Source organism: Lipophrys pholis (genome assembly GCF_963383615.2).
Source record: "Lipophrys pholis genome assembly, chromosome: 7".
NCBI classification, from domain to species: Eukaryota; Metazoa; Chordata; class Actinopteri; order Blenniiformes; family Blenniidae; genus Lipophrys; species Lipophrys pholis.
In genome coordinates this window covers 4,557,871-4,580,996 of record NC_137638.1, presented here as the reverse complement: position 1 = coordinate 4,580,996, position 23,126 = coordinate 4,557,871, and the positions used below count along the sequence as shown (strand labels likewise).

At 41.2% G+C, this 23,126-nt stretch overlaps 1 protein-coding gene across 2 annotated transcripts in view; it reads right to left on the bottom strand.

The window, feature by feature from the left end:
* Window positions 1–304: 304 nt before the first annotated feature.
* LOC308112156 (dual specificity testis-specific protein kinase 1) overlaps window positions 305–23,126 on the bottom strand; it is a 33,089-nt gene continuing 10,267 nt past the window's right edge. Inside the window, exons 3-10 of one of the 2 annotated variants that reach the window (XM_080467434.1) lie at window positions 14,943–15,136; window positions 12,112–12,233; window positions 11,264–11,312; window positions 10,290–10,439; window positions 5,683–5,856; window positions 4,763–4,846; window positions 4,054–4,140; window positions 305–2,785 (exon numbers count right to left, since the gene is read on the bottom strand). In XM_080467434.1, the coding sequence (XP_080323560.1) occupies window positions 2,681–2,785; window positions 4,054–4,140; window positions 4,763–4,846; window positions 5,683–5,856; window positions 10,290–10,439; window positions 11,264–11,312; window positions 12,112–12,233; window positions 14,943–15,136 (965 nt within the window). In that variant the 3' untranslated portion in view covers window positions 305–2,680. Of the gene's footprint in view, window positions 2,786–4,049; window positions 4,141–4,762; window positions 4,847–5,682; window positions 5,857–10,289; window positions 10,440–11,263; window positions 11,313–12,111; window positions 12,234–14,942; window positions 15,137–23,126 lie in introns of both variants that reach the window. The other variant, XM_080467433.1, reaches the window with a different exon arrangement.

Below are 23,126 nucleotides of genomic sequence, written 5' to 3'. Positions count from 1 at the left end.
ACGTTGCGCTTTCCTTCAGTTGTTTTTTGCAGAGACGAGTCGTGTCCTACAAACCAGGGTCAAAACTGAATAAACCGTTTTGCAGCTCAAAGCACCACCTGGTGGTATGAAGTGGTATTACCTGACTGTGCTCCGAGTCCATTTGTTAACTTCAGTTGCTGTAACGTCTTTGAATAAAAGTTGTGACGTTTGTTGTTTTCTTTTTCTTCATATTTTTGTAGTAGTTTCTACAAAAAAAGTCACATAATTAAGTTTCACATTTGTATTTAAATGTAACAGCAGTTGATTTCCAGCAACACACACAATGATGTCAATTTTTAGCAAGGTTTATTGAAGTAAATAAAATGAAAATGGAGGAATGTCACAAAAAAATGAATTAAAGAAAAGAATGTGGAAATAAAGTTATGATGATTATTTTCATTTATTTCCACCAGAAACACAACAAAGTGACTTTGAATGAGCAAACCGATGCATTTTGTTTTGTAGCTGCCAGAAAAATCTCTCTAAGAACACAAAGAAAGCCAGAACATGGTGAACTCAGAATGTTTAGCTCCTCTGGAAAACAATAAAACGTTGTGAGCTAAAGAGAAAAAAAGCTTAAATATTTACACGCTCTAACTCAAACAACTCAAAACAAGCAACAATACAAAACAAGACATTTACTTTAATAAACAATGAAAACTATCACGTTTTCTAAATTTTACTGCAGAATCGAGTTGAGAACGAGACTCATTGTGCTAAATAGAGGCTAAATGGCCTATTTTCTTCTCGCTATGAGCTGAAATCTCCAGTATTATTCTACGGAAAGAGTCGTTTTGTAAAAATAATAAATAGATTAGACAGAACGATGTCAAATGAATGAGTGCGTGAACTGTTAACCGGATGCAGACTCAACAAGATGAATGTCTCAAAATTACTTATCTGGATAGAAAAGCAGAGCGGTGTTTTTGTCCCAGTGAAGGGTCTGAAGAGCAGAACGAAGAAGTGCAGCCAAGATAACGGGGGTAGAATAGCAGTGAGTGTGTATGTGTGTGTGTGTGTGTGTGTGTACCTGAAGGAAGTTGTAAGTGTGTCATACGAATCAGTAAATGTCTGTCTTCACCTCCACCTCAGATCATTTCTCACTCAGCTGGATTTGTACAAGCAGTGTAGTGCCTCTCAGTGGTTTTAATTCCCCTCAGTCTAGACTCACAGGCTCTCTTTAATCAATCTGACATCGATATGACGTCCGGTCCCTGTAATGTCAGTTCTCCAGTCAATGAGCTTGACTTCTTAGGCTTCCTTCACATGATTCTTTCAAATAAAATGTCAAATTTCTGTTGTGTTTTAACTGTTGGTTGACATGACGACGATGCAAACTGGAAACTTTCCTTAAAGGCACAGTACCGCACATGAGCAGCATCGTCGTAGAAAAAAAAAAATTCTATAGAGCTACGATAATATTAATGTCAGATCCCAGAGTAATGCTTGTGCTGCTCACTCTTGAATCTTTACGTTTACCACCCCGTCATCTGCATAAGTGGAAACGCATTTCTTACATACAGCAGATACTGTGTCGACCTATATGATGAAGAAAGGAGCTTCAACGTTCACTGCCAGCATACATGCTTGGGTGGCTGTATTCTAAAACTACAGCACCACCAAGTGGTCTGGCTACAAACTGCAGCATTTTTAACGACCTCATTTTACCATAGTGAGGAGTCAGGACCAGTGGTGGCCTCCAGGTTAGAGAGCGGATTTGCTTTGAGGTTCACAGGTTCAAATCCCACCACTGACATTCTTTTTTTTGCTGTAAATTAAATTCATGTGTAATGTGTGTTATGAGGGCTGCACAGTAAAAGGACAGAGTGGAGAAAGAAGAGGCACGCAACCCGGATTGAGGGCACAGAAAACCCACACGTCTGGAGGAATCTCCGTCAAAGCATTAGAGCAGAATTCACCAGACAATTCAGACAAACTGAATGACGTGAAGACAGAGACATTTACGTGTCCTTGTTGGCATGTGTGTGTGTGTGTGTCTCATGCCCCGTTTACACGACGATGTTTCAAGTGAAAATGCATTGTTTTTGCATTTTTGTTTTAGAAAAGCTTCCTGCTTACACTGCAACCTTTTGAAAATGTCTCATATTCAAACCCCCCCCCCCCCCCCAAAAATGCTATTTCCATTTTCATTCTTGAAAACGTTGTCGTGTAAATGAGGCTTTAATGTGAACAAAAGACAGATTAAAAACACACATAGAAATTGTTGTTCACACACACTTTCCACATGTAAGCAGACAGCAGTCATTTCACTGTCAAACCGCCTCGTGGAGAGCGACTCCACAGACCTGATGATCTGAACGAACCGCTCAGCCAGAGCGTCTCTTGTTTCGACGAAAAACAACAGAAACAAATGTGTGTTCACTCCTACCTACGAATCGTCTGTACTCTAGCGTGTCGAAGCAGAAATGTCCGTGAGAAAAAGAAAAAGAAACAAAAAAACAAAACCCCGACCAGCAGCTCAGTGGAGTTCAGTGGAGGAGCGGAGTGTTGCCACGGAAACATCCAGGTTTTCTTCTTGCTTTTTATGTTTTGTTTTTTTTTTTTTTCCTGTGAGACTCAGTCCGTCTTTCTGTCCGGACGGAGAGCGACAAACATCCCAACGCAGCCTGAGGTTCCAGGTTTCCCCTCACCGATCCGCTCAACTGGTGGTCAGCTCGGGCTTCGGCGGGGACTCCAGACTCTCGGCAACTTCCCCCAGCTCGTCCAGCAGCTCCGTGAAGGCCGGCCGCCTGAAGGACTCCACCTGAGAGAGACAGCAGGACAAAGCTCGGCTTAAATATGGACAGAACATGACGGCCTGAAGACTCCAATGAGCCTCAGCGGTGTTCAAGCAGTCTCTCAAAAATTTACTTTTATCTCTCAAAATGTCTTCCTTTGTTTCAAAATGCATCCTTTTCCTCACTTACTTACTTCTATTTAAAGCCTTTCAATGATCTACTAAATTAAATGATCTATTAAATCTTCCACTTGTGTTATTTTTCTTTTTTAGAATGAAAAGTGCGTATGGAATTGTTATTTATTATTGTTAAAAAAAACTCCACTAAAAACGTCACTGAGACCTCGTTCACACGACGACGTTTCAAGTGGAAAGGCATATTATTTTGCATTTTCATTTCAGAAAAGTTTCCCGTTTTCACAGTAGCGTCTTGAAGGCGATGTCCGTTTCCGCTGAAACGGACGAAACAATGTAGTTTGCATGTTGGGCCAGCAGTGGACGCTGTCGGTTGTTTTTGCAGCAGAGAGCAGCACACTGTAAACATCGACAATGGGAGAACGCAGACATTCATATGGGCAGGCCGAGTTGGATTGTTATACGCGTTTTCCAAAAGTTGCGTTTTCGCCTGTTTCTGCAAAGACTGAGACGGAGGATTTTTGAAAAGTTGCGTTTTCAGCGGCTCCGTTATCGTGTCAACTCAACAAAACTTTTCACTTTAAAATGTTATTGTGTAAAAAAGCCTCTCAACGTTTTAGATATCAAGGTTGTGCACCAGAGGACCATGGCCGGCTTGAGACCCATGACACATTATTAATTAAATTCAACTGATATTGTTTTTACCCTTTTTCTACTTCTTTCCATTTCATCTGATTTCCTTTCCATTTTTACAACAAACTCACATTGGTGAGTTTAAATAAGTAAATTATTTGATAACTGGTTTGACACTTGGATCACTTTATATTTTGCTTTATGTCATAGAGACGTGGAAGGTTTTGGTAACTAGATATTGCACCGACTCTGTTCTACCCCTTTCTTTTAGTTGGTCTCTTATTTTTAAATTGGATTTCAGCACAAATTAGACCGATCCTGGATTTTATAGACATTTTAATACCACATAATATTGTGCCAGATGTTTTGTTTTCCATTTCCCTTCCTTTATTTATTTATTTTATCATATTACTACCAGTCATTTTCTATTCTTATTCCATTTTAACTTGTATTTCTGAATTGTTCCAGGTTTGTGTGTTTGTCGGTAACCTGTGAAACACGTCGAGATACAGTTAGTCAGTACCCACCATACAGCAGCTGGCGGCTAAATCAAGGAGCCGCTCAGGACAGTCGTTCACCAGCTCTCTGAACGCCGCTTTATCCAGGCCGTAGTCCTGAGACGCACACAAGAGGTATTAAATTGTACACAGAAATGTATTTCAAACCTATCAAAAGTACTTTGCGGTGTACCTCAAGGCTCTATACTTGATCCCCTTTTGTTTTGTTTTTTTACATTGCCACTCGTGGGTACATATTTCTTAATATTTAATTTGCTGAAGATACTGACCTCATATCCATGAAGATGATTTTAAAGTACTCCTCCAGCACGGAAACAACAAACTGTTTGTTTCTAAGTGTTTTTAAGAAATAATCCTAAACGGATTCAGGACTGATCCACAAAAATCTAGAAGTCATTGATGAAGCATTGACATGAAGAAAACATTGAAACAGTTTTGCAAAAAATCAATGACAATGACTGATTCGGCCATCTTCTTAATTAATTTAGTATCAGAGCGCTTTCCATATATCATTATTGTAATGGTATTTTGACTGGTACGAAGCCTCCATACCTCTTTTCTACCTTTGTTTATGACTTTCAGCTCGTCTCAATTCATTCCATGGATACTTCTCTGACATTTATGTTTAATTCTACTCACATCACTTTGTAAAAGTCTGTTTTTATTCTCTGTGAAATAAAGAAATAAAAACCATATATAGTATACAGAGGAGCTGTACCTGCGTTCTGGGGAGAATCTCCGGGTCTGCAGCGATCCTGGCCAAGATTTCACACAACACGATGCCAAAGGAGAAAACATCCACCTGGAATGAATGAAAAGTCAAGTCAACTTCCATGTGTCATTCAAGTTGAGCATTTTATCTAATGTCAAATTCAGATTCAAGACAAACGTCACAGATCCAAATGATTTCAACAAAGGGCTCAGATTTTATCCAATGTGGATCAAGATAAAAAAAAAAATATATGGAGTCGAAGAGCTGTTTCCTCACATTTTGATGACCTCTTTATGGATTATAAACAGGCTGTGACTTGCCAGAAATAGATTTCACTTACGCAGCACTTTCCAACTGCTTGAGCAGTCCCAGAGTGCTTTACATCCTTAATCACATTCACACACCAGTAGGTATGGTGGGGGAGTATCCAGATACTTTTTGCTTCCTTATGGAATTTTTATTTTATTTTCTAACCCTGGGGACAAAATATATTTTTCTCTCAGAGCAGTTAAAACTACTTCACCTTAACAAAAACACATCAGATACGTGTAATATAGTAAAATCTGATTAAATGAGAAGCGAAAACTTTCAGAAATCAAGTCTGTAAATACACTGATGATCAAATGCGAAGTATGAAATGTCTTTTTTTTGTTGGAATTGTATTTTCATTTCACATCATAAATGTCTTTTAGGACACAGACCAAGGGTCCGGCTGTATTGTTTAATGTAATCATTTTGTATTGGGACAATAACACAGGGATCTGAGAACTTAGGACACTTTGTTGGTAATTTCCCATTTAGGAGGGATTTTACTTTTTATGTTAAATGAAAAAAAAAAAAAAGTTTTAAAACACCACATTTTGTTTATTTTTTTTATATCATGCTTTTTTGTGGGAAATACGCCCACGCCCCCCCATACACATTACCTTCCGGTCGTATGGCTCCCCCCGCAGCATCTCGGGCGCCATCCAGAACGCCGAGCCCACCAGCGACAGCTTCCTGCCGGGGTCTTTCACCGGCAGCTCCACCACCTCCCGGGCCAGGCCGAAGTCCGTCACCAGGGCCTCCCGACCGCGAGACGTCACCCGGATCAGGCAGTTCTGGACGCAGGGGGAGACACACGGAGGGAATTGAAGCAATGCTGCCAGCAGAGGGCGCTGCATAGCTGCTGCGTTGATGGCGTCAACAGAGAAGGAAAGATCTTTGTATGAGCTTCCTTTGTGTGCGTGTGTGTGTGTGTGTGTGTGTGTGTGTGTGTGTTTGCCAGACAAACAGTCTCTCGGCGAGTCAATAGGCTCAATAGGATCTGCTGTCATCACCTTCCCAGCACACTAAATAATTTACCTCCACACTCGGGGAGCCAGTGGGCCGCCCGCGTGGCTCAGGCTGGCCTCCAACACACCCCCACCCACCACCCGCACCCCCACCGGCCCAACCACCCCGAGCCTCGGCCCGACGGCTTCATGAAAGAGCCGATATTTTCTGAGAAAAACGACTCGGTGATCGGTTGACTGAGTTTCTGCGTGAGGCGTGACGAGAGACAGAACTGTGGGTGGACACGAGTCCATGTCAGTGGAGGTATTAATGGTTTTGCATGCATGTAAATATATGTCCTCTCCACAGGAGTCTCAGAGTGTTTGTGTGTGTGTGTGTGTGTGTGTGTGTGTGTGTGTGTGTGTGTGTGTGTGTGTGTGTGTGTGTGTGTGTGTGTGTGTGTGTGTGTGTGTGTGTGTGTGTCTCTCTCGGCCATCTGGCTCTCATTGCACAGCAACTGGTTTCCATGCAGTAGCCTGTCATTACGAAGCTCCCGGGGGGAAAAAACCTCAGTCCCAGACTCGGGCTCTAAATTTAGCCGCGGCACCTCACCTCTCGGCCAAGCAAAGCAACAGTTTGGGAGCAAAAAAGAAAACCGCTCATACATAAAGAGGGGCAATAATGACCCTTTCTTTTCCCCCTCAGCTTCTTTTGGAGACTCTGTTATGTAATTTTGGCATGCAGACGTCCCCCAACGTTGACGTCACAAACTTGATGTGGCCAGAAACTCGAGTGTCACAGTAGCAAACCTCCACTTATCCAAATGGGCTTAATCTCTATGTGGTCACTTGTTCCAATCCTGTATGTTTTTTTTTTTTTTTTTTTTTGTAATACTTGATGTTACAGGCTCAGTATTTTCTGTTTAATTCCCCATATAACAACTATGGCTGATATTAAACACCGTACAGAACATCTAATCACAAATTCGATTGAAACGGAACAGAAACGTCAACAACACTCATGAAAAAAGCAAAAAATCAGTCGTCCCGTCATGTAATCAAGAAATGGAGACAAATTAAGAACGCTAAAGTCAACGAAAGGCAGATAAGCTAAAATCTAAGTAATTAATCAAAGGAAAAAAAGCTTGACAGCTAAACTAATTAGATTCAGATTCAGATTACTTTATTGTCATTCTGGCAAATTACACCATCAACGCACTGCAGAACGGAATGACAGGGTCGGAGAGATAAAAGCAGAGCACAAACAGAGAACGAGTGGAAGTTACGGGGCACATCAAACCGTGATCCCACATGAGATATTAGAGGTCCTCCGTTTAAAAGACGGATGGCGGTGGGGAGCGAGATAATTACAGGATAAATGTGATTAAAGCAAAGCCGAGTAAAGACAGAAATACATCAAATCAAATCTGAACATCGAAAGAAGAGGAAAAAGTGAAAAGTACGATGAAGCACCTAAAAACAGACCACAGCCATTTTAAATAACTTTAATTAGAAGACATTATTAATTTATTGTTTAGTTTTTTTTTTATCTTATCTGGGTTTTATTTTGGTGTCCCGACATTTCCTTATGTCCCAAGCTTAATGACTTGACAGATTGACGATTCAAATAAAGTCAGCTAACTGCATTCTACTGCCAACGAAACTGATTATTCAAGAGTTTGACTGCTGTTTGCATAGATACGGTCAAGAATGACACCAAGACAAAAAGTAATAAGAAATACAGGTAAAGGTCTGATATTAACAAAGCTTGTAAGTCAAACACGTAGAAACTCAGCTCATTGAGGAAGAACAAAAAAAAGCAACGCTGCTAATCACACTGCTAAAGTCATTACAGTTTCAGGCCCCGTTTACATGACAACGCTGAAAACCCAACTTTTTGTAAACGGCTCACCACGTGCAACTTATTGAAAACACTTCGACTCCGTCTCCATGGAAACAGTGGGGAAAACTGAACTTTTCTGAAACGCTGCTCCTGCGCATGCACGCCACGGCCGTGGTAAATAATTCTTCTGCACATGCTTAGTAGATGGACAATAACAAACATGGCCACTTTTGTTGTGTCATGACTCCCAGTAACGACATCGTTTTCAGCATTTCTGCCATTTCCGTGGAAACCGACGTCGTTTTCAAAACATCGTTGTGTAAACGCAGAACTTGTGTGAAACGAAAAAATAAAAATGACGCATTTTCACTCAGGAAGTTAGCAAGGCAGCTAATTTTACAGCTAAGCTAACTGCATGGCTACAGCAAGCAAAAGACAAACTAAAAGTCAAAATATACATTTTTTCTTTGCCATCGGTAATTCAAAAGCAGTTACAAATGCTGTTTGGTGTCTAACTTCACAATAGTTTCTACTTTTACTAGTAAAAGTTTTTTTTTTTTCATGCAAATTTCAGAACTACTTTTAACAAATTGTTAAAACATGTTATATTGAGGAGTTTCATATATGTGTAATACTATCATTCATTACATGTGAATAATAAACTAAAACTCAAGTTAATTATACTAGAAGAACAGTTTGATGGTCGAGGCTTCAGAGAATATTTTCATAATCATTAAAAACATCGAATAACTGCAGTTTAATCAGCATGTTTGTCAGTTTAGATGTGATTTAAGCTCAACTGATTAGTGCATCGTCTCAATATCAGTTGCGGTAAGTCCTCATTGATCGGACACAGCGGATCGATGGACTTTATGGAGAGCGTGACGTGACTCCGTCCCGGAGTAGAGAGAACTGGGTCGGAGTGGAGTGAGCAGCCCGGGGGCTGCCGTTCTGACGTGCAGCCGTCCGGCTGACGTCCCGCGGAGGAGAGGCCTCTTTGTCCTCACACAGGAGCCAACGTGCAAGTTACGTGTGCAGCAACAGCGTTCCACTAGCAACCGACGATTAGCATGACAATGGCGAGCGTTTCATTTCTGACTGCTTCTGCTGGGAGGCCTGGCAACCGCGGGAGAGCCATGCACCTACACACTGGGAACAAGCAGGACCCACGCACCGGTTTGAGGAGCTTCAAGGACTCGTTCTGCTGCAGAGACGGAACGTTTCCTGGTAAAGTACCGCCTGGAGCACACAGTTTGGTCTTTTTATGAGAAATATGCTCAAATATGGTTTTACTGGGCTGAAAAGACCTGAACTGCTACGGTTAGGGAACACTTTTTTGGGAAATGCTTTGTAGTGAGCGGTAATGAAAATGTAAGTGAAAACAGAGGATTTCAGAGAGAGGAAGGGGATCAGGGGATTCCTTTTCCCACTAAAAGGGGTCATAATATGCTAAATTACATTTCTAATGGTTTCCCCAATATGTTTACAAATACCTGGAATGACGCCCCAGAAGTGAAGACAGTCTGTCCTCTCTCTCCCTGGCTTGTTTCAGGTTTTAAAAAGTGTGTTGCTCCAACCAGCCAATCAGAAATCAAACCCTATAATGTCATCCGGGGTTTAGCCAATCCAAATCAAGGTAGGCCCACCCTTTGACTCCTCCCACTATTAGGCAGCTCTGCTCTGGCACATGGCACCACAAGAGGAAGTACTTCCTCCTCTTCCCAAGATGGGCATGTGTGGGCCGAGCCAGTCCAGCTCACACAGACACAGCAGATTCTGAATGTGGCTCCTGTGATCAGTATTCAAATGGATGGAAAATCAAGAAAAAGTTGGATTTGGAGCAATAAACTTTGAATACAACGTTTTTGGACCAACGAGACCACGTGAAAGTGTTGAAAAGCTAAATAATATGACCACTTTAGCTATTTATTCTTTAACGGAGGTCATCGGATTATTAGCTGGATGCTATTTCTTCAACCACGCAATCATTCTGACTAAGATATAATTCCTAAAAACACTCAGAGTTTATTGGAAGTGTGATGGGACAAACTAAACTCATTAGATAAGCTTGAGTGCAAAATCTTCGCAGTTAAGAAAGTTGCAAACTGGACCGAAAAACTTCAACTTCAAAGACTTGGGCCGTATTTACACAACTCCTCAAGTGAAAGCGCTTTGTTTACAATACACTACAAACATTAAATATGGGAGTATCCCAATGTATTATGTATTAAAGGCGGCTGTGGCTCAGTTGGTAGACGTCACCCATTCGCAAGAGTTTGATCAAAGTGTCCCTGGATGAGCGTATACGTTATTCTCAATCAAACTCCGACACCTTGCATATCAGCCATGATCGTTAGTGTGTGTGTGAGAATTGGTTTTTACTTGAAATCGTTGTTGTACGACAAGTCGAAGTGTCTAGCAAGCAGAAGGGAGTCACCTTGGAGTTGAGGTCTCGGTGGTAAATGTTCTTGTAGTGCAGGTAGATCATCCCTCTGCTGATATCACAGGCCAGCTCCACCTTCTCCTTCCAGCACAGAGGAACGTCTTTCCTGGCCAGAAGCTCCTCCAAACAGCCACCATTCACGTACTGAAACGCCAAATAACCAGTTGGGAGAATTCAGAAAAAGAAAAAAAAAGAAAAAAACATTTATAAGGCCATCATTGAAATATTTTTGAGTACTGCTAAAGAATACTCAGAACTAGCCTTTTAAATTCCTGATTTTCTAAATATATGAATGTTGCTAATCTGTTGTAAAAATCTGTTTAAAATCTGATTACCGAAATTTATCGTATTATCTGGACTATAAGTTGCACTTTTTTTTTTTTTTTTTGCTGCTCATGTAACTCATATTGAGAAAAGATTAATATCAAAATATACAGGTACATACAATCCGTGGCCACTACATGGCACAGTATGACAAAAGAAAGCTGCTACAGTACCACAGAAATAAAGCCTTCAAAAAACATTTTTCCAAAAATAAATATTTATGATGTTTTTCCAATCTTCAGGCTTTAAATACACATTATATTCGGGAGTGACTTAGTGTCCGAAAATTCCGATAATATATACAAATAAATTTGTAATTTTACATCCTGTTCATGCCATTCCGACATACATAATTTTGGCTTTTACACTGAGCTCACGCATTAGAATTTACTCTTGAAACCGATTATGTATATTTCAAATGTGACCGTTATCATTTTTATTTTTTTTTTTAATTCTGTACGATGACGGAAAACCGAACTAGCATATCTTGTAAATAAAATGATGTAAAACCAGCTAAAAAAATGAGAGCTCCAGATCTTATTACGCAATACGAGACGTGACTCAACACTTCTCAAATCTGTTTGTTCAGAACTGAGCACTGAAACACTGAGACACTGACGGTGACTCAGAAAGACGCCGCTCACCTCTAAGATGGGATACAGCTTGTCTTCTTTCACACAGATCCCCAGATATCTAGAAAAAAAGAGCAACAATCAAGTACTCATCTTCAATATTGCAAAAAAAAAAGAAGCCATGTTCATAAATCTAATGGCAGTGAAAGTGAGTCATAGTTTATTTTATTTCCTGCTGCAATAACTGCATTATATTATAATCAAAAAACTTGAAAATGCAGATAAATAGTTTTAAAGTAGAAAGCATGTTTGATTTATCATGTTACGCATTTTTTTTATTTAATTCCAATTTTCAACTTCTTTCTACCACACTTATTAAATGTTTAAAGGAAAAAAGAGGAAAGAAAGAGTTTTGAGTGTTTCTGAGCCTAATGTGTATATATAACACTTTATTTCAACAAAATAACAACTGAACATTTGAAACGAAATAGATTAAAAAAACTTAAATTAATTGTGTGAAGGGATACGTGCAAACTTTCATAATTTATTTCAATAATAAAGTTTTCAACTATCTCTTGCTCTTCATTGCGTATTAATACAGAGCATAAGAATTCATTTCTATGGTTTTATTGTGCAGTTTTCCATTATACGTTATACATATTTTCTCCAACTTAAACACACCCATATGCATTCCTCATTACTCCCATGTTATATATGAATATACTACATATATAAACTGGTTGCGTAGGAATAATATGTGCAAGGCAAAGGCAGTGATGTTAAATTAGAACATGAAGCTGTGATGTCGGAAGAAAAGCGTGAAGTGTGGGAGGCTGCAGGAGCGGCAAGGAGGGATGACATGTGCTGCGAGGGAAATCCTCACACACTTCAGGAGGTCAGACGCGGAAGTGTGAAGTTACCTGACGATGTTCGGGTGGGAGAGTTTCTGCAGGAGGCTGATCTCTCGCACGATGCTGTCTTGGTCCACGTCGTTTTTGTAGATCTTCACCACCATCACTTTGCGGGTGGTGCTGTGCATCACCTGTTTGGTTAAAGAGGAGAGGGAGAGCCGGAATTCAGAAACAAGGTTTCTCTCTGCAATCGTGTATGAAATGATAATTAGTTTTGTTTGATTAAAGTATTTATTTGCAAAGTTTTTGTGAATTTATCAATATATTAACTGCTCTTTTAAAATATTTTACAGACTGTAAAAAGTTTTTTGTAGTTTGGCTGTTCATGTGCTTTATATATCAAAATATATGGTACATACCATTTTCAACCACTAGCTGTCACTGTGTGACAACAGTAAGCTGCTACAGTAACGCAGAAAAACCAAAATTTTACCATATTACTGAAAGCGAGTGCGGAATTTAAAGTTAAAAACTACAAAATCAACAGGAGAAAAAATCAGATGCAAAGCAGGAGAAAAAGTTCAGAGTGTCTGGAAAAACTGAGGCGCGACTGTCACCTATAGTCTGGAAAATACGGTAATGAAAATATTTTCATTTTGAAGTGCATGTAAAACGATTCGTTGTGTGTTTTCATGGATGTTGTACATATTCACATCGTGATGATGATCACTTATTGTGCAGTTTCAAGCTGGACGGGTTTCATCACAGGACAAACACAGACATCATGCTGGGTCATCAATAAACGGAATATATGTGTCTTTGGACTGTGGACGGAAACCCAGATGTGGAAGAAGAACATGCAAACCCCACAGGAAAAAACACTCTATGCCCAGAATTGGGCATCTTGAAGCATCTTCTGGGATCGACAGTTGAACTCCTGCTGCTGGGAGCAGGGTCAGTGTGAACACGATTCACCAGGGTCAGCCGACACGTCTACCTTCCACGGTCTGTATTGGTCCACTCTAAAACATCCTGATAACACTCGCGCAACCGTTGTCATGGAAACATGGCAACTACTAAGGAGCGAGCACATTGTGTTAAAATTTCAGGACAAAATGAACGGGTAAGACAGAGACGAGGAAACTTTTGATAATGTGGGGAGGGGAGACTTGTTTGAAAGTTATGGGAGACGTGAGAGAAACGATTATGTAAAGTGATGGAGGAGCGACACAGAAGCAGAGCACAAATATACCGAAGACTCTGGAGAAACAAATGAGGAAGTGACAGTCGAAAAGCTTTGTTGCGTTCAGGGGATGCTTGGGGCTCGGACCCACTGGAGACGCAACTTTTTTAAAGGCAGAAGTCTCGAAGACACTCCGACTCCATCTCTGTGTCCAACTCAATCTCCATGGAGACGGGGGAAAATTGCAACTTTTGGAAAATGCTCTGACTCCATCTCTGTGGAAACGGGGAAAATCGCAACTTTTCGAAAATGCTCTGTCTCTGTCGCCATGGAAACGGGATAAAACGCTGCTTTTCTGAATTCACGCATTTGCACCACAGCTGTGGTAGCCTGTTCTTCTGCACATGCGCAATACATGGATATTAACAGCAACGTCGTCCTTCAGAGCCTCATGACTTCCAGTCCATATTCTCCTGGGACTCGGTAGTTTTATTTTGACAGTCACCGTAATAATGCAATTTGTTCGACTGTCCACGATAATGACTGTGTTAGAACATGAAGCTGTGATGTCGGAAGAAAAGCCTGAAGAAACATTGTTAATAATTACAAAGAATTGTTCTCTGCTGCATGTCTGTGGTTTCATTACAAACACAAACTACAGCAGCCACTAGTGGCCCAACATCAAAACTACATCATTTCCAGCAGTTCTACCATTTCACATGGACATCATTTTCAAAGTGTTGCTATAAAAATACGAAACTTTTCTGAAAAATAGAAACGCGAAAAGATGCGTTTTCACTTGAAACGTTGCGTAAACGGGCCTGAAATCCATAAATGTACCGGAGAGAGTGAAGTGGTCTTATCATGATTCGTACCAGAGGATTTCAATTTCAGCAGCAGCATCCATCCTGCTCGTCTCTGTTTACCTCGCAGCCTCTGTCACCAACATGATGTTGTTATGCGAGTTAATGTGCAATTTGTCAGACGCTGAAGCATCACAGACTATGATTCACCTCCAACACCCCAAAAAAACTAAAAATAATCTGCTAAATGGGTCAACTTCAGTGTGAAACTGGTGGAAATGTGGAAATTTCTCACCCCTGAACCCCAAAACGCTCCCAAAGCTGTGCTGGCACTTTAAATGACAGCTGTCTCCACTGGTGGGTGAGCGTGTGAAAGGATGAATATGACTAAAAAGATAAAGCAACTTGCTTATAAAGCTGGGGAAATGTGAAATATGGGTGAAGCCGACTGACTCATTCATTCATACCCCACTCTTTACTGCAGCTTATAGATTAGAATGCAGATGAGTGGATGTGTATGTTGTAGCTGTTGCTTTAAATGCAGTTTCTGTCATGTGACCTCTGCTTGTTCTTGCAAAGCAACTTCAATGACCTCGGGTCTGAATGAAATCTTTACACCAGAGTAGACTAGATGCAGGACTTCCCCAATCACTCAACCATCCTACAAACTATTTCTCCCTTATTTCATCAAAGACAAAGCTTGAATGGATCGTACACTGGGAATGATGGAAGATCTCGGTTATGAGTGACAGTTGTGACTCCGAGGTCCCCAAAGCTGGTGGGCCAATTACAGAATGGCAGGAATGTCCTCATTAGTGCCTGAAACAAAGCGAGCTTTGATGGCAGCTCACATGTAGGTGGCCTCAGAGGGGTGGGGGTGGGGTGGGGTTACGATAGGGGGAAAAAAAACAAACCTTGTAGACTTTGGAGAAAAAGCCGCTGCCGATCAGCTCAGCGCTGAAGTTTTCCCAGAACTCCAGCTTCCGGACGGCCGTGCGGAGCTTCTGCCAGCGGTCCACTTGGTAGTACTGGTCCGAGGACTCGCCGTAAAGCGTGGGACTGCTGGGCTCCGAGGACACGTCCACATCGCACATGCTGGAGATGTCGGCTGGGGAGGCGGGGACAAACAGGTTAGGGTGAATGAAGCCGCTGTCAGAGGGGAGAGTTTAGGCTACGGCGATTAACTCGAGTCGAGTTTTGACAAAAGCAATTCACGGAAACTTCATATATCTATGCAGACGTGTCCGCTGTGAAGGCGACTCCCAATCAAGGGCGATTGAGAGATACTAACCCAATCACCAACGTCGATTTCAAGGCGTGTAACGATGTAGAAAGGCATACAATCAATCAAGGCGCTCACTCATTCAGGTTCCAGCTTTTGTTTTCTGTTAATAACCAATAGTTATGTAATCTTGAACAACTTATTGTAATACTGTGTCAACTTGGGGGGGGGGGAGAAAATAATACAAATACACTGATACCAATACTGTGCAGGGGTAAAAGTGGTACGATACCGTATTATTGACGAACTCTCAGCAGAGCAGTTTCACAGTAAAGGAGCAGCATTCTCAGCCACGTGGAGATAAAAATGAATGAAGACTGTAAATTATGCGCCAAGCTTGATCTGACTGTACTGTGGCGATTGAAGGGTTCATTTAAAACGATGGACTGAAAGATGCAGGCGGGACGTTTTGGTGTTTACATTATGAAACTCAAGGAAGGTGTAACCAAATAAACCAGGTGTGTCAAACACATTTTAGTTCAGGGGTCACATACAGTCTAATTTCATCCCGAGGAGCTGGACTGGTAAAATAATAAATCATAAACTTTTAACTTTACAGGGTTTTTTTTTGTTGTGACGCAGAGAATACGTGATGAAAATGTTTATATTTCTCCAAAAAACTATTTCAAATGGAACCTTCTGACGTAAAATACAATAAAAGGTCTGAAAACTCCTTCTCCCACAGCCGTTGCTTTCTGGGTGTTTTTACAAACTCACCCCGACAGCGTGGCTTTGAGGCTAATGCTAGTTTGCTATCTTTCATGTCATCATCAGCGATATCTGTGTTGTGTTGTGTCCGCAACTCTTTAAGAAATCTGTTCGATTGGTGGTTTGATTGGATTGGAGCCGGTTTTATGTTTGACTCCCCAGGGGTAATCAGTGTGGCCAAATAAAGGTAAGAGACTGTGAAACCATTTAACTTCAACCTATAAAACTCTTCCATGATGCTTTGAGGAAAAGAAAACAACCCTTTTCCAGCTGTCCATGAATGTGTTTGAACAAACTCTTGAATTTTGTATGTTTTAGTCCAGTCCTTCAAATGAACCGCTTCTTGTTTGAAGAAGTGCTTCTACAAGAAGCTGTGGCCGGTGTGTGGTTAAGCAGCGTTTGCACAATGCAGCCGCAGCACTTGGAGAGATCCTCGGCCTCTCTAAATGATCCTGGTGTTTTCACCAGAAGCGGTTTGACTCTCCAGCAGGAGAACAGGCCCCAAGTCAAAGACACACAATCAAAGAAAAGTGAACAAGTCAACAGTGTTTCGCCTCTGAAACGCTCTCGGTGGAATCTGTGGTTATGTAACTTTAGTTGACCCTGGAGCAGAAAGTCCACAAAACAATGAAAATCATAGTGACTGCGGTCAGAAAACCAATCTGATTTGACAGTGTGGACATATTTCAGTGAAGTAATCGAGGACGCAACATTGGAGAAACCCAGTGAATGTTGAAGTAGAAAATCTAGGTTACGCTCGGTAAAGGATCAGCAATGTATTGTAATCACTTTATAAAGTATTCCGATCGGTTCTGGGTATCGGCGAAGATCTAAATGTGAGTGCAGCCACTCTGAAAGTGAGCCGTGTAATGACATGTTATGGTTGTTATGTTCTTCAACAGGCATGAAAGCTGTTTAATCTTAACATAAGTATTTCAATTGTAAAACATGTTAAATTTTTAGGTTTTATAAGGTGTAAAGATTATCCATTACAGATAAGTGTCATTAACTGAAAAGGGAAAAATCTGCACTAATTCCTAGAAATATATTTAGAATTAATGACATTTTATGTGTTGTTGTATTCCTCCTGTTGTGGATCCTGGAAACCAGAAGCACATTTTACTCTTGTCGGACTTGTTTTAAATGTTGTAAATGTTTATGTATTACATCAATGGGAAGGCAAGAGTGCTTGTGTGTCTGTGTGTGTTCAACATGTTAGAATGTAGGAGCTTTTTGGATCTGATCTGAATCATTTCAGTATTATTAAGATTTCAGCATCATCTGCAAAATATTTTCTATATTTTTGCAAAATGTCAAGAAACTCCATTTATAGAGATCACATCTGAAAACAATTACAGACAACTTATTGTTTTCATGATTGATTGGTATTTTAAACTATTATTGGTAAGGTTAGTACTGTATCAACGCAAATGTAATAGGAAGATAATATTTACCTTCCACTGGCAAGCATTGATGTAAATTAAAATTAAAATGGGACCAAGAATAGAGCCTTGAGGTACACCAAAAAGTATTATTGATCTATGTGAAATACATTTAACTCAAGCGTGTGTATGTGTTTGATCTGTTTGGGCCACAATACCTTCAATATTGTTATGAAACGTGTTTTGTATCCCATCGCCTCATTAGAAATGCCAGAAAAAGCTCAATTGTACAAACGCAATCCAACTGTGTAACATGAACAGCAAAATAGATAACTAAACAATAGGAGGGACAAACTAAAATAGATAGTAATTCAATCCTAATTCCTTTTCTCCACTGTACCATGAAGGGCTACTGAGTGTTGCCTGGCATTTAGTTTCAAATGAGAGATTATTGGTTAACAAAGCCTTTTTGAAATCCTCCAATCAGTCAATAAAACTATTCTGAATCATCTCCAATTGTGAAGTATAAGTCCATGTCGTTATCCAGTTTTATCTTAGAAGCATTCCTTTTTAGATTCCTACTTGCGATCAAGTGTATAGCTGTCACAAGGACATATGAGGATATTGGCAGGTAATATCAATGCTATGTTTGTATTTTCAATCACATGCATGCTCTGGATATTTTCTTACTTGAAATAACCTCTGTAATAGAGTAGTTTGAGGTATTTTCAATTGATTGATTGAGGTTTTTCCCAGGGTGTTTCAGGGCTTTTTCAAGTTGTGCATTCATGAAGCTATCAGGCATTATTTCTGCATTTCGCTTCAGGTTTATCCAAAATTGTTAAGCTCTTGAGTCTCATAATCCCAGAGTAGCTTCACCACATGTCACTCACATCTCTTCTCTTCACTCTGGCATCACACCAACCCCATATTAAATATTTCACACTGCGCTCAGCTGCTCAGCTGATCACGCCGACACAATAGAGTGTGTGAAAAGCAAAAGGGCAAATTTATTCACTTAACAGTATGAAAGCGACCTCACATGAAAGAGGAGCTCACAAAAGGTCTAATTTCACTCCGCCACTTGTTAGCTGCACGGATGAAAGAAAGCGGGACCACTTTTCAGTGCGAAACAAAGGCAAAGAATAATGCAGGGCTTAAAATAGAAGCAGGGCCAGTCTCATCACTGAGCTCTAACGGGAGATGTGATGGAGGGGTAGTTTAGTTTCTGTGAGGTGCTCACCACACAACAAGGCCTCACATTAGTGTGTCAACTTTAAACTTTCCACAGAAAACCAAATACAATGAAACATTCTGGTGTAAAATACAGTGAAATGTCCAAAAACAACTTCTCCCATAGCTGTTGCATTGTGGGTGTTTTTACAAACTCTGGTTTTGGCCCATGAGCCTTATGTTTGACGCCCCTAAAAGGACAGGGTGACCAGGAATCAGAGCATGCTTAAGCGTGCGACAGTAGGTGTACAGTTGTGTACACACAAAGCCTTTCGTCCATATTTATGTCCATATTCTGGATGCTTACATATATATATATTTATATGGACCAATGGAGCACATGAGAAATGAAGGAAATGTTTCAAGAGCCACCGTGTGACACCGCAAGGTGTTTAACAGTCTCACAGACAACCCTGTGCTTCTTTCTCAGTGTCAACATTAGTGCCGCTGTAGCCATGGTTTACTTTGCAACTCTGCTCTCCGTCTTGGTATTTGGCCTGTACGTTAAGAACACTCATTCCAGGAAGTAAAGACATTTACACCCTTTGAAGTTTTCCTGGCTACTTTGCTTTGAAAATCAAGTCGTGAGTCTTGGTTCGTGGCAGCACTTCAGCCTGTGCTGAGCCCTGAATAATCTCCACATTACTGCGGCATATTGCTACTTCACTCCATCATATAAGGGATTAGGTTAATGCACAAGAGCCAAATGTACTCCTGTAACACTTCCTTTCTGCCCCTGGTATCTGAAGAACAGCAGTAAACACTTAAATGATTGAAAATTATAGCAGCTCGGGTTCTGACACTCCCATGGTAGCAATCACTGTTAGAAGAGAATGAGCTGCAAAAGAGACACCTTTAGATGAGAAATATCGATTTATTGATCTTCTGGAGTCAACTCCAGTTGACTATGAGTGAAGGCAGGGTACACACTGGACAAGTGGATGACTCTGTCACTTGATGTGAGCAGAACTCTGCAGCCCAATGTGACAAAGAACCAAGGAGCTGGTGTTGGACCTGAGGGAGAACAGGGCTCTTCCTTTAGAGGAAGGGCCAAAGCTGCATTAATTCTTTGAGGCTGAGGTCCTTCAACATCTGCCGCACTATGCTGACGTTGTTCTATGAGTCTGTGGTGGCGAGCGCTTTCCTTCATTCCTGTGGCATTATGATTCTAGAACTCCTCCTTGTAAATAGTGTGTGTGTTGTGTTTGCCTGTTAAGCTCGCCCTGCTCTGCTACACCGTCACTGAGGAGCTTAACTCTGTATGAATGGACAGTTCACTGATGCTACTTATTTTACTTTATTAAAGCTGTCCTTTTCAACCTGTGTGGAGCTATGTCAACGAATTTCCCCCAGGGATAAAAAAAAGTACTGTGATTCCGATTGTGATTCTATCCTTTTGTTGATGGGACTAGACAAGGGATGCACCTCTATGACGACTAACCTTTGGCTACTTGCCAATACAAAATACCGATACGAGTACTTATTAAATGCTATGAAGCCTAATTCATACTCCATACACAAATGATACGTGTTACTTCTGCGTCAACGCTTCACACACCTCCAGCAGCTTTACAGTCTACGGTACGCATACGGCAGGGCGTAGCATCTATCTACACACCGCCTTATATGCGTACTACAGACTGTAGATAGAGCTCGCTGTGTCACACGCTCAGGCAAGTTAATGAGTGTATCAGTCATACTTTAACTATGGTTAGCATGTAGCATCGCTGGTATGAGAGTCCTGAAACTCTTTAGCATGTAGCATGGTGCAGAGTTACGTGATGTGCAATTAAACTACTAATCGACATCGCAGACTCTTTTTCTGAGTATGAATACTCACTGAAATATCGGACCCGATACCCGATTCTGATATCGGTGCATTCCTAGACTAGACCGACATTTGTGGTTTTGGTGATAACCACATGATCCCTGGGGTACTCCATATTTCTACGGTTAAAGAATTGTTGGTGTAAGTCTGGGATGCGGTGAGAGTTCCCACACCCGGTCTAAGTGGGTAGTCCTGACCTACTTTCAGCCACAGAGGGCCGGCGTGACAGCAGAGAAGGCCAGAGTTGGTTTTGTCACAATGACGCCGGTGGGAAGCGCGCGCTGACACGCTAACACAATTGGCTGGGTTTTGTCTATCAAGGCAGGGGGAATCAACCCCAGCTATTCATGCCGGCGTTTGTTGGTCCGGCTCGGGACTGAACAATCACTGCACTTTTTCAACCCCGGCTCTGTCAGGGGGGGGGAAATGCTTACAGCGCAGCTCTGTGATCCGACTCTCGGTGCTCTTTTTTTCAACTGTTGTCACTTCTTTTCTGCCACTCAACGTAGAGACTAAAAATAAAATTCTGTTATTGTTTACTTTATTTCATTCCTGTTATGATGCAGTGGTTAGCTTTGTCACACTTTCTGAGGGTGCTTGGGTTTTCTCCAGGTGGGTGGATGGAATAATAGAAGATACATGGATGGATGGATGGATGGATGGATGGAATAATGGAAGATACATAGATGGATGCAGGGTTGATAGATGGATGGAATAATAGAAGATACATCGATGGATGGATGGATGGATGGAATAATAGAAGATGCATGGATGGATGGAGGGTTGATGCATGGATGGAATAATAGATGATACATGACAGATGGATGGATGGGTAGACATGTCAATAAATGGTGAGCAATGAGTGAATAAATAAATTAACAGACGTATAAATAAATGGACAAACAGATGGAGAGATGGCTGGATAGATAAAGGATCGGATGAAGAAATGAATTGAATAAGGGATGGATATAAGAACAGATGGATGGTTGAATAAAAATGAATGCAAGATAACTGGATAAATGTATGTTTTTGTCTAGAGAAGTTTTCCTGGGTACACTCCACTTTCTACCATTTTGCTGTTTCCCACCACGTCTGCCCCTCTTTCTCTTTTTCCATCAGCTGGTGGCTTCATCCAAACCAGCTCTGACTCTTCCCACATGTTACGTCATGTGTTGGTTTCTGGACATTTTCAAGGCTGCACTTTGGGCTTACCGCCTGCCGTGATCTTTCACCGGCCAGAATATCCACATTTAGATGTCAGAGTGAGACTCTGCAGACGTACTCTTATCGCATCAACACGGCTATAAAGACTTTAAACCGTGTACACCACCAACTGATGGGACTCTGTTCACACTCATTGTGTGGTTTCCTGTTCTGAAGCAAAGCACAGAAAAGAGGTGAGCTTCGTGTTCACGCCAACAGTTGTCAAACTGCACTAAATGACGCAAACAGATGGAAACTTTCACAACTATTAAAAAAACTGAATTTTCTACCCGACAACTCAACAGGAGCTTTTAAAGAGCTCAGAGTATCAGTTAGTGTTATTATCGAGGCCTCAGTTTGTGGGTGAAATATATTAGATAGCAGGTGAGCATTTTGTGTTAAAGGCAGACGAGTGTGTTAGGATTTGAGCCATTCAGAACATCTACGTACTTGCAGCTCTTGTCAGGTGTTTTCAGTCTGCAGCGGTCAGGTTCTATTAAAAGGGGAATGAAGGTTATAGATGGCCATAGCCACAATTCAACCCAAGTACCTGGAACAGAAAGGTTCAATAATCTAAAAACGTGCCTCTGCTCATTGTTACCTTTATTTTGCACGGTGGCTTTCAACCCTCAGAGTATCATGCAAATCAGGTTGATTGTGTAGAGAAAAGCAATGAATGTAAACACACTACTGCTCCAATCATCCAGAGTCACACCGCCATTAAATTTAAGAGAGGCTGTCGTCCTGGTTTGACGGACAACAAACATCAAGAAATGCTTAAGTTCCTCATTTGACTGAAGCTCCTCACCCAAGTGCCTTCATCAGTTCATGCTTTTCACTAAATAACCAGTTGATGGTTTCTATGTAAATGGACTACAGAGCCCAGCGTGTCACTGCTTGGTAACATATGGCGCTTTAGAGACATTCAATGTGGCCGTTGGAATCAGGTGGTCACATGGGGGTACAAAGGAGGTCCCTCAAAATGGACCATGACCCTTTGAAGCTGAATTAGTTGGGTAAAGTTGGAGACGGTGGATTGTTATGTAACCCTCCTCCTCTATTAAAGGATGATGAAGGTTCCCCACAGGTATTTAATATAATGTATTCAATCCTGTTGTATTCAAATCTACTCTAAATTACCCGTCTGTGTAAATATGAGTATGTATGTGTGACTGTCCGTCTCTGTGTTTGTCCTGTGATGGACTGGTATGAATGCACTCCGCCTTTACCCATCAAGATGAACGATAGAAGATAAACAGATTGGTTTGTGCCAGAGCTTTTCGAGGTACATCTGGGTTCAGATCACACACGCCAGCAGAGCAATCCCATTAGAGGGTTGTTTTTTTTTTTTTTTTTTTAATTGAGTGTGAACTTGCTCGAGGAGCAATCCGGTCAGAATTCCTCTGCATGCGAGCTGAGGCGAGTGTGAAACTCTGTGTCCTTTCACACGTGGGATACGAAG